General features: G+C 40.0%; 1 protein-coding gene across 1 annotated transcript; it reads right to left on the bottom strand.

The window, feature by feature from the left end:
* Positions 1–716: 716 nt before the first annotated feature.
* On the bottom strand, positions 717–6,072 carry ppic (peptidylprolyl isomerase C). Its single transcript, XM_070833702.1, has 6 exons — positions 5,968–6,072; positions 4,684–4,797; positions 4,040–4,133; positions 3,236–3,303; positions 2,871–2,987; positions 717–845 (listed from the first exon to the last, which is right to left on the bottom strand). Exons 1-6 carry the CDS (start codon positions 6,070–6,072, stop codon positions 717–719), a joined length of 627 nt encoding a protein of 208 aa, XP_070689803.1.
* Between the last annotated feature and the right edge of the window lie 6,483 nt (positions 6,073–12,555).

Raw genomic sequence — 12,555 nt, 5'->3', positions numbered from 1 at the left:
TTGTGTTTTAAGGCTCATTAAGCTTTTGAAAACCTTTTGGTTTAAAGGTTTTCAAAAGCGTTGGCAAAGTTGCTTCACTGTAAAGAAAATAACTGAATTTAAAACATAACGATCCTGAAAAAGAGGCCATTTTGGAGAGATAAGGTTTTCACCTGAGTATAAAGAGTGTGCCATGTTGATATTTGTGTTACTATCTCTGTCTGTCAGTCTCCACACACACAGTTAACACATTAGTTTGTCTTTGACCTGATTTTGTTGGTAAAGTTGGTAAAAATCCTCCATCCTGTCACAGACGGGTCACATCACTGCGATATGTTCTGTTAATAACTTAATAAACATATCTGTTAATTATATTATATCTGCACACTGTAGAAATCAATCAGAAGTCACGTTTAGCACTGTTGCTACGTCAGAGGGACCGTTACGTTCATGTTTTAACGCTGCTTATCCAACCTGACACGTGCTCAGATTGTGTTTCCTGATTTAAATCATCATTTGTGTTTTGCTGAACAGGTTTAGAAGTATTGAAGTGGTGTTTTGGGATCAACACCGAGGTATTTCATATCAGCCCTTCAGTAAAAACAATTCTCTGCCGATGCTCTGCTAACACGTGGTGAACGTGGTAATGTGGAAATGTTCATTTGGAAAACTGGACTTCTGATTGATCTCCAGGGTGAAATAACCACATGCTGTCTCTGTTGTGGGGGGGGGGGCGTTCACCAGCCCTCCACCTCCACCACGAAGGGCTCTTTGACCGGGATCCTGCCGCTGTTGACGATCACGCACTCCGTGTACGGCAGGTTCCTGTCGTTGGTGTCCTGAAGCTCGATGGTGTGAACCACGGACTGCCGGAGGAGACGGACAGAAAGATGGACACACAACATCAGCAGGTTTCATGCAGGAGATCATCTGTAGCGTGTGGGGGTTATTTTTCCATCAGTGCACAGCAGCTTTTAGAAAGTCCTGAGGCTTGTTATTAATATTTTAGGGCAACACAGACTGTGTACATACTAACTGACCACAAAATCCACAGTTTTTGAACCAAGCTGATGAAAATATATCAGATTCAGTCATAAACGGAAGCTCAGCAGGTCCAAAGTTCATCAGTTAAGAGACATTTTAAGGAGTGAATCTGTTTGAATCTGTCTGAAACAACTACAGCTCCCATGAGGCTTTGCAGCTTGCACATGACTTCCACTAATAAGAGCTGTAGTTGTTGAAAGCCAACAAAGAAACAGTCAGTGAAGTTTATCGTTTCAAAACAACTAAACAATCTCCTTCCACTGATGAAGGCCAAGAGATGCGCCTGAGAGGTCCAGTAAATAGATGTTGTCACAGTTTTTTTGTCAACTGCTCAGTAATAAACCCTGAAAGTCTTACCTTGAGCTGTACAAACAGATTTAGATTAGAATATGTGCAGAAAACCTAAAGAACATCTTTTAGCTTTTCCATATGAAAGGAATCCTCTTTAACATGTGTAATATCTGTAGCATAAAATTGTATAAAATGTCCTCCCATCTCAACCTTTCCCCACCTGACCTGGACTACTTCCTGTGTGGGCGGAGCCCCAGAAACAGGAAGTCAGCTCACCTGTGAGACAACTCAAAGCAGGCAGAGCTCATGTGGACGCCATTTTCCTCTCAACAGCTGTAAGTCATGTTTGTTTAAGAATGAGTTTATCTGTCACATCCTTCCCTGATGCTACTCTGACAATACTCAGCTAAGAGTCCTGCATTTAAAACCTGAGGTTTTCAGTCAAATGTACTTAAAGTATGAACAGAGAAAGCTCTCATGTTGCAGTAAAATGTTCCCTGTCAGTGTTTTCCTGTTGTGTCTGATGTTTCTGGTGGTTAATATTATATTAGTGCTGCTTTCATGTGACGTTGCATTTTACTGCTGTTGATGTTTAAGGTGGTTTAAGGTTTAACTACAGCGCATCACGGTCTGTAAGATGTTAGAACTATAAACTCAGCTTCTCATCAGTTTTCAGCTTTGTGACGACGGATCTTCCAGCTGATCATCGAGGGTTTTTAGTAAATCAGCTCAGCAAGACGCCACAGGTGAACAGAGTAGACACCTAATTAATAGATGTCACCGTGAAACTTCCCCAGGTGATTACCTGCGTTAAGGCCATGACATTGTATGGTTGAATATGCAAATGGAGCATTATCTAATTAAACATGCACTAATTTGCAAACATTTTCATCTGATCACTGGATAAAAGCAGGTTCAAAGTTCTTGTTTCCCTTTTTTTGGGGGGAATTTTGGATCTCTTTCTTTTATCACCTCATGAATCAGAAAATACTTTAAATAGCCATAAAAAAATAACATTTTCTGCATGTTTTTAGGAACAAAATGTTCTCTAAATCAGGCTACGAAAGATATATGAGCAAAACTCTCTGTAAAAACCTTCAGCATACTGACGGGAATAAAACTGGAGAGTTTGGTGTCTGAAGTGGAGATTTCTGGCTCGGAGTGCGAGAAAGAACTCATTTTGAAGATTGAACGCTTAAAATAAACATCAGGGAGGAAAAACATCTGTGTATTTGGTTTTTCTTTCCACTAGTCTGAAAGTAGACACGCTTTGGAGACAAAATAACCGTAAATCTCAAAATTGAACAGTGAAAGTGTCTCATCATAACAAGTAGGAGGAAATCTGAAATACGACCGAAGCTGTCAGAGAAACGCTGTGAGGTAAAAAGTCCGACGTTTGAAGTGTAGCAAAGCAAGTGTAATACGAGCGATACGATAAAAGTATTCGAGCAACAATCTTCTGCGATGTCGTATCTGTTAATGTCACACTAATCATATTTATTCTCTTTTTTAAAACATGCAGCAGATTTATGAAAAGTGTCTGAGGGTCCACCCACCATCCCGTCCAGGACTTTGCCAAAAACCACATGTTTCCCATCCAGCCAGGGCGCTTTGGCCGCCAGGACGAAGAACTGGGATCCATTGGTGTCCGGACCTGCGTTCGCCATGCTCACCTGGTAAACACACACACACACACACACACACACATGAACACACACACTTCTCCTTAACATACATCATTTTACCATCGTTTTGATTCACTATGTTTAGGTTTTAGTCACCCAGCTGATCCTCCCGTCAACATTTTGACTCATTATACAGCGTCATGGCATAAACAGAAAAACAAACGTGTGTTGTGTGTGTGTGTGTGTGTGTGTGTGTGTGTGTGTGTGTGTGTGTGTGTGTGTGTGTGTGTGCTCACCCAGCCTGCTCCTAAATGCTTCAGTTTGAAGTTTTCATCTGCAAAAGTTGTCCCGTAGATGCTGTGACCTGGATGGAAAAAGAGTTTGGTCACTTGTGGTGATAAAGTTTTGCACGGAAATCTAAAATCTCTTTAAAATATTTTTTAAAAATAAGGTCTTTTTTACATTCTGCAGCTTTCCTTTGGCATCTTATCTGCTTGGTCTGCGTGAAGTTAAAATTTAAAATGCTTAAGAACTACAGCACTGATCTTTATGGCACGGATGGAGCTGAAAAGATGAAATAGTTTGGAGCAGAGAAGTAAAGTACACTTTATTGATGACTTTGTCTTATGTACGGTCACCTTGAGTGTCCTGAAAGACGCCTATAAATAAAATGTATTATCATTATTATTATTGCAGGAGGAGTTAAATGAGTTTTTATTGCACTCAGGTGTAAATGGCTAAAGTGGCTGCTTTAGTTTTGGTGCCTAAACTTAACCAAACTGATAATAATAATAATAAAAGAAAACTGAAATAGATGCTAGGTACCATCTTCATGTGGGCCTTGACCTCCAGGAGGAAATTCCTGCTGACGTTGCCACATCCAACTCTGGAGTTTGTCGTTCATTATAGTGCACTTTATTTAAAGTAGCCTGCCATTTGTATTTGACCTAAACCTAACCAAACTGCGCCTAAAAACTTTTTTTTTCCTGATACTGTGACTGCACTGGGTGTAAATAGTCAGCCGTTATTTTTTTTTCTATTACACAAACTCGTCACAGTTTGAATGCAGTGTTTCATATCACCCTGAGCCTCGGTCCCACCTCCAGTTCCATCTCCGACTGTGAAGTCTCCTCCCTGGATCATGAAGTCCTTGATGACCCTGTGGAACTTTGTCCCTTTGTAGCCGTAACCTTTCTGCAGAGACACACGGGACACTTACAGTCTGCATGGACACGAGCCAACGCAATGAGCACAGTGAGGGAGAGTCAGCAGCTCTGAGAGGGTGAGATGAACCTGGAGGCTCAACGACGGCAAAGAGTAAAGATGGATTTCTTTAAAAAGAACTTGATAAGACTTGATAAAACTTTGATAAACTTGATAAATACATGCATAACCAAACTAAGACATTATACAAACTTAATTTCAAAATAAAATGCTGAATATTTTATTTCTAAAATGACACCTCATCTGCAACAATGACTAGAGGTATGAAAGTGGAGCGCAGTGAGATTTAGTGTTTAAAATATTTTGTTTTCTGAGGACGAGAAAGAGTTCTTTTAAATATTTTAGATATAAATTCTGCTGATTTACAGGCTGGGAAACGTCCTCCTGGTGGAAACACTTCAGGGAGTTCAAATACATATTTATAGCATCCTGCACACAATAAGGGAACCAGTTGGAGGAAGAAGGGAAATGCAGTGTGAACGTAGACGAGAACAAACACGTGAAGTGTGTGTCAGCCTACCTCTCCGGTTGCCAGGGCAACAAAGTTATTGACAGTGAGCGGGACGACCTCCCCAAAAAGGCCGATGACGATGCGCCCCACCTCGTGACCCGCCACCGTGATGTCAAAAAACACCTGGACACACACACACACACACACACACACAAGATGTCAATCAATCAGAGATGTGAAACATTTTTGTGCTTAAATTTCTCGACATTTAAAAAGAAAACGTTGAACTTTAACTTTTCATGCTTGTTTTTATTATTTACTGTAAACTAGACCAGATTCAGGTTGATGCTACAAAGTATAATCAGCAAATAAATGATGATATTCAGTACTTTAATGAATCCTAACCAGGGAAATTAAAGCTACAGCATTATATAAAGTAATATATATTAAAATAAGGTCCACCAGCTGCAACACTGACCCCAATCCTCACATTTATGCATCAATAATTATAATCCAGTGAAATAATAAACACTATTGTGTGAAATTCTGCATTATCCATATACTTCTGTGCTGTTTTTGGACTTTTACTTTGGACTTTTACGTCCAACAGAGTACTTCTACACTGCGTTAGTCCGACTTTTACTTCAGTATAAGATCAGAGTACTTCTTCGTCCTCTGAGTAATAATATCCTGACGTACATCATGATTAAATTTGTCATCGAGGTGACTTACTGTAATATTTCTTGTGTCTACACAGACCATCGAACTGCAGATACTTTTACAGTGTGGTGACTGAACAGACTGATGAAAGTCTGACTGATGCACTTTGTCACATTAGTCTGTTTTTCACCCAGTTTTCAGTCGTTTAATATTCACATTAATGTTTCATTAGCTGTCTGACACCTTTTCACAATAAAAGCAGGTATTAACAGTCCATGTATATATAGATAGATTATATTTAATCATTACAGTGTCTCATGCATCACATGCATAATAACATAGAGAATACATTGAAGCCTGAAGTGTGTGTGTGTGTGTGTGTGTGTGTGTGTGTGAGATCAACCTGCAGCCAAACGCACCAAGTGTGTGTGTGTGTGTGTGTGTGTGTGTGTGTAAATACACGGTGAGACGTGTGTGTGTGTGTGTGTGTGTGTGTGTCGGTCCTGACCTCTCCTCGATGATGACACGTAGTCTCTTTGTTAGTGTGCGTGAATGTGTGTGTGTACGCGCGTGCCCGTCATTATCCAGAGGCGCGCGCAGCAGCAGCTCGCCATGAGAAGATGCCGATGGCGCGCGGAGGAGACGCAGTTGTTGGTTAATGCAAATAAATGCGGCAAAAACAGCATCACCCACCTTCTCGGTGACTTTCGGTCCTGTCCGTGAAGCGGCGCCGGACACCGGCTGCAGACAGGCGGCAGAGAGGAGGAGGAGAGCGGGGACGATGGTCCGGAGCTCCATCTTTTCACCGGAGAGAGCGGCGGCAGGCCCCAGCTGGGAGAGAGGGCGAGGGGGGAGAGAGAGGAAGAGGAGGAAATCACAGCGACTCACAGCTGGGAGGCTGGCCGGGATACAGCGCTCCAAACACGGCCACATCACCAGGACACTCCCCCCGGTGGGCCGAACCTGGACCAGAGCCCCGCCCACTGAGGAGAGGAGGAGAGGAGGCAAGGGAGGAGAGGAAAGAAAACAAGGAGAGGCAGAGAAGAGGATGCAAGGAGATGATTAAAGGGGAAAAGGAGAGAAAAGAGGAGGAAATGAGAGAAAGAAGAGAAGATTAAAGAAAAAGAGGAGAGGAAGCAAGGAGGCGAGATGGGAGGAAAGATGAAACAGACAAGTATGGAGAGGAGATAAAAAGGAAAGAAGAAAGGAAACGAGCCACAATGATTTTAAATATCGAGCATTTTAATTTAATTCTTGAATGTTTCTTGTGTCCCAAACGCTCCATCCTGCAGTGGAAGTGATCAAAACAGAAGAAGCATCGCTGAGCTGCAAGAAACTAAAAAAAAAACACACAAAAATACCCTCAAATTTGAGCAGAAACTTTTAAATCTGCAGCTTTTTAGTGAGAGAATATAAAGTCAGTGGTTCCCAACCTGTGGGCCGAGACCCTCCGTGGGGTCTCTTGATGAACACGAGGGTCTCGTGAGGAAGGAGGAGAAAACATTTGTGCTACACGACAAGATTTGTCTCCGGATGAATAAAGGTTACTCGTCCTGTTTGCGTCGACCTTTAACATCTCAAGCAGACAGAAACGGGAACATCGGCGTGTTTGATCGTTTGTAGCAACAAGCAGAATGTCACACCTGTCGGCCTGCACACACCTGGAGGATCCAGTCTGAAGAGAGTGCGAGCAAACCATTAAAATACAGCAGGCGGCTCTTAAAACAGCCGTTTTAGCTGTTTAGATTCATGCAGTTTTACATTATTAGAGGTCTGTGTCGACAACAGCGCCCTCTGTCTGCTGGAGGAGAACATAAACCTCTAAACACACATTTCTAATTCTCTTCTTTTGCATAAACATCTTTTTTTTTATAATCTTGTTTTATTTTTCTACTTCCGCTGATCACATGTGAACTAATGTCCCTAATCATGATGTGGAGCATGGATGTTTTCACACAGGAGAGGTCACTGCTGCACTAACAGCTCAGATTTGTGCAAAACAGAAGAACAATTCAACAATACATTCAACAAATAATCACCTATTGTGTAGAAAACTTACAATATTATAAGCAATAATTGTAAATACATGGTTTATGAAACTATATCAGAAGAAACATCATGTCTCCAGTTTGCTTAAGAGTTTAGAAATACTGACACCAAAAGTCCAAGTCCTCCAAAAAGCCCCCTTTTTTTGTTTTTTGATAATTTGGATTATTTTATTTTCTGTAAATCGTGTGTGTGTGGAGCAGCTCCTCCTTTCAACTGGATATAAAACTCACCACCGCCAAAACCTGGAAACAGTGCCTCTGTTTTCCCTGCAGGGCTGCCAGGTTATATATTTCTTTCCAGGAAATTATCAGGAAATTATGTTGATTATTAACATGACGTATGAGCGCAAGTGTGTAATTTTTTTTAGGGGGGAGGATAAATAAATTCTCAGAGGTAAATTGAAAATTAAAAGTAAATAATAATAAGAGATCTACAGCTGTTTCAAAACGCTCTCCACTGAGTCCTGATTGAAAATACCAGCTTATACATCAGTGCATAGAATATTTTCCAGATCTTGATGTAGTAAAGCTGTATAATCAGCCCATGAATAATCAATAATCCATATCTGATATATTCATATATATTATGAATAAAAACATGAGTTTGATCCTGCAGCTCTGTGGATTTTTCTTTCTTCTTCCTGATTGACAAACAAATGCATTTTCCAGCATGCAGAGATCAATAATCAGCTGCAGGTTTTCTTTTTTTTTTGTTTTTTTAACAATAACCAGAGGGATAATGAAGTCCATGCAGACGGCCGTTACGGCTTTAAGACACTTTACTGCATTAAAAACATCTCAGCTCGGCTTCAGCTGCTGGAAATGAAGCTGAAAAAGAGAATATAAGTCCCTGCTGAATACATGTCTATAGAGATGAATTATAATAGTCAGCCTGCCGTGACCTTAACACCACGGCCGACACACACACACACACACACACACACACACACACACACGGTTATCGGCCTCCTGTCAAAGCAGCCCGTCCATTCGTCTTTTCTTCCCGCCATCCGCTGAATTAATTAAGCAGAAATGTAAACGTTTTAATTGAATGTCAAAGCAGGACCTTAACAACATGCTCCTATGTAAATGAAAGTGACACGGCTCTAAACCTGTACATTTGTATATTTATACATATTTATATATACAAGAGGCTCTCGCACCAAGGTTATACAGGGGGGTGTGCATGTATTTGTGTGTGTGTGTGTGTGTGTGTGTGTAGGTGACATGCAACCGTTGTTGTAATTGAATTACCATCAGTTATGTGCTAACTAACCCGCATGGATTTAAATCCACTCGGCCTCATTTATCCCTAAATGGAAATGAACCCTTTAAACCTGAAGTTTTCTGTTAAAGGCCCCGTTAGGTTTATGACCATTTAAATTTAATATATATATATTTAAATATAAGGTTGTGGAGCCGGACCTCTACGATGATGTGTTTCTTTTTAAACCAGCATCAGAAAGCATCAGTAGTTTGGATTAAACTTAAACCACAGGCTGATAATCACTCACCTCTAATCGGTGATGACGGGAGCAAAGGAGGAAGTCGGGTGATGTAGTAAAAAGTCTGGAGGACAACAGAGGTAATGTACATAATATAACTTAGATTAAGTCACATTATGTAACCTAACTTTAGGTATACATCCATAACGATCGCTTCCTAAACCTAAACATTTAGTTTGAGTGCCTAAACATAACCTAACTGCGACCGTTAGCTCACCTCATGCACGTAACATGAGTTATTTGCTCATACGTGTCGTTTTGGGAGTGAACTCATGCTAGCAGCTCTGTGAGGATGCACGTAGCGCTGCTTCGAGCCAGATGCTAATATGCTAGCATGTTAGCGTTGTGATAATGAGCGTGATAGCATGCTGCTTTAGCAGGTATAATATTTACCATCTTGGGTCGGTGTGCTAGCATGCAAACATTTGCTAATTAGCACCAAACATTAAGCTGAGGCTGAAAATACAGTTTATTAGTCTTTTTAACCCTTTCATGCATGAATTATGATAAATTCAGTCAGGATTTTTTTATTCATCTTTAGGCAGAAAAACAAGATCTGAACTTTTTTTTTTTTTTGTTTAAACCCAAATTTTATGAAGATATTTTTACATGTCCAGTAGTTGAAATACAGCCAGTGATGCATGATGTACAATTCAGTGGACATGTGATTAATCATAATTTCCTCCCAATATAAAATCAATACTTGGAAAATTTCGCAACTGCATGACTCCTTAGATGTTACTTGATGTCCTCATATGTTTCTTACCTGCAAGAGTTTCTTTTTCTAGAAGGTTTGAACAGAAACAAATGAGCAACTTGGTGTTTCTGGCTGTCTGTCGGCCATCTTGGTCTCAGTCTCTTACTTATTTTTTATTTTTTTTCACTGGCAATGGCTTGGCACTGGGTAGCAGTCAGTGGATGAGATGATGCAGTAGCTTCACTGTAGCGGCTGATGTGCAACTACGCCATCAAAACTCATGCATATACAAGAAAACAGCTTTTGAATAGCAAAATATTACACAGAAAGGGTTAATATTCTTTTCACAAGAATCTACACGTATATATTTAAGGATCATTATCGTCTGTAATCTTCTGCTTGTGTATTTGACCCTGACATTTATCTGCTATTCACATAAATGTCTGTCTCCAACCAGTGGGATTTAAATATGAGCAGCCGAGTTGAAATCTCAATCTGTTTTCGTCATTCTGAAGAAGTGTAATATCTCCTTTTAACTGTTAACGGTGTTTAAGTTGAATATGAGGCAGCAGCTCTGCAGTGTTCTCACATGCAGGAATACACAGCTTTGCTAAATGAACTCTTGTTAATATTGTGTTTTTTCTTTTCCTGCAGCCGTCTAAATAATTAGCTTTTGTTGTAGAAAATGATGAATTTGGGCAGTTAATTTATTGATCGTCCAGCTCCTCCGATGTGCTTTGCTTTAGAAAGCCATTAATCAATGGATGAAAACACCTAATTCTCCTCCTGCTCTGCTTTTTCCTTTTTTTTTCTCTTCTCCTTTGCTTTCTGTCTCGACCGGAGGATCCCCAGCCACAATATGGAGAAGAACTGTAATTATGGACTAATGATGACGATGACGAAGTGGAAACATGATAGTTTATGTGCATTTAGAACACGTAGGCTCGCATGTAAAAACCTTTCTGTCATCAGTTTAAAGTAATATTAATAAACAGCTCAAGTGTAAAAGTTATTATGATGAAAACAGCCTCAGAGGTGCGACACCGCCATTAATGAAGCGTGGATTTATGGGGAGTTAAGGTCGTATAAATAATAAGAAAATAACTGGGGGGGAAAAGGTAAATTATTAAAATGACGTATGGCTTTTTCTCCTGTTTATTTGAATTTTCTTTACACACCTTTAATATAATTTTATTGATCAAATCAGACTAATCTAATTAGATTTTACCTTCACAGAAGAGTTCAGTTGATCAGGGCCTCATTTTATTCCACTCAAACCAAATATCTGATTTTGTTGATACATATTATGTTATAATAACTAATATGGATCAAAAAAATAAACATAAAAACCTCTAATTTAATTCCATAACCCTCGATAGTAACCTCTAGTGTATTCATGCTTCATTTTATAACAGGATATTTAGAATTTTTATATATGTATATCATATATGACGATAAAACTTTTGTGTAAATGACTTTTTATTCACATTTAAACATCACGATCACGTCTGAACACAGCCGGACTCTAAAGACGGCCTTTATTCTGATTTATGTTTAAACAAACATCTTGAATGCAGCAGCAGTGTGTGGGGGGGAATGTCCCTTTTTTATTCAGCCTCGCTAGCGACACGGCTCTGTCGGACAGAAATATCTTCAACGCATAACTTATTATGTCAAGGTCACAAAAACAGTTAGTTTACGATCCCTCGAAAACAAACGTGGGATATTTCTTTTCCTCTGCGACCCTCCAGAGATGATCTCATCTCACCTTGTTGTAAATTTGTTGTCATTTGTTTTTCTAATGATCCAAATCAGAGACATTTTTTATTCTTTATTTTATTCTCACAGCAGTTTTGAGTGAAATCCTACAAAACGCAACTGCACGTTTTTCATAAAATTTTTTAGAAACACAGACACGAGAGAGTTTTCAGTTCAAAGTTTGTGTTCAGGTTTTAATAGCTGAAAAGCAAAAGTCACTGTAGCACGAATCAGCAGTCTTAAGTGTTATTTTCCCACCACATACAGATAAAATCATGCAGAACTATTTCTTTAAATCTAGAGTGCATCGATTTTATGTGGGGAAAAAAACAAAAATTACGTATTAAAGGACTGAGCCCTTTACTGTCCACACAGTCTTTAATTCTTCCTACAAATTATGAAAAACACATTTTTGACTCAGACTTTCTAAATAAATCTGAATTTCCAATAAGTTTTAGGTTAAAAATTAGAAAATATCTTTTAAAAAATCTTCACATCAGACTAACTTACAGTCTTTTAGGTGAAACAAAATAAAGCTTGAAATATAAAATGGAGGATTCGAACACACAACCCTGTGGTTCCCCCACCGGGTACCTCCACCCTCGAGCGTCTGCTTCAGCCAATCAGACGGCCTGTTTTCGCTCCACATTCCTCTGTGCTGGAAAAGTCGCTTTAAGCCGACAAGAGTTCATTTTCAGACGCTTATGTTTGTGTTTTTGTTCGTTATCAATCCACCAGCGGTCCCGAGGATGACAAATGGGGCCTGTCAGGGCACCGCCAGTCATAACAACACACACACACACACACACACACACACACACACACAGTACCAGGCATGTGAAGTATACAGTATGTGTGTGTGTGTGTACATCAGTCATTGTAAGCTGCTGTGGATAAGAACATCAGCTAAATGCCTGAAAACGTAAATGTGTGTGTGTGTGTGTGGGAAAGCTCAGGGTCGAGGATAACAAGTCAGACCCAGAAACACAATGAGCTCGGCTGTAATCTGTCTTATCTACACACACACACACACACACACACACACACACACACAGACGTTGAATTTAAGTGAGAGTTTGATAAAGAAGCAGAGGTGAGCCGACAGCAGGACGACCACCTACAGGACTTGTAGTAATAAGACATTTTAGGGTGATAATCTTCGATGTAACGCTGACAAATGGGTTCAAAGTTGTTGAGGAGATGAATGAACAGAAAGACACGTCTGTACCTCCCTGAGCAGAGACCTCTGGTGGCTGTGGGAGTGATGGCTGTC

This window comes from Pempheris klunzingeri, chromosome 7 (assembly GCF_042242105.1).
Source record: "Pempheris klunzingeri isolate RE-2024b chromosome 7, fPemKlu1.hap1, whole genome shotgun sequence".
Taxonomy (NCBI): domain Eukaryota; kingdom Metazoa; phylum Chordata; class Actinopteri; order Acropomatiformes; family Pempheridae; genus Pempheris; species Pempheris klunzingeri.
The sequence above is the reverse complement of the archived record's forward strand: the minus strand, read 5'-3'. Positions and strand labels throughout refer to the sequence as shown.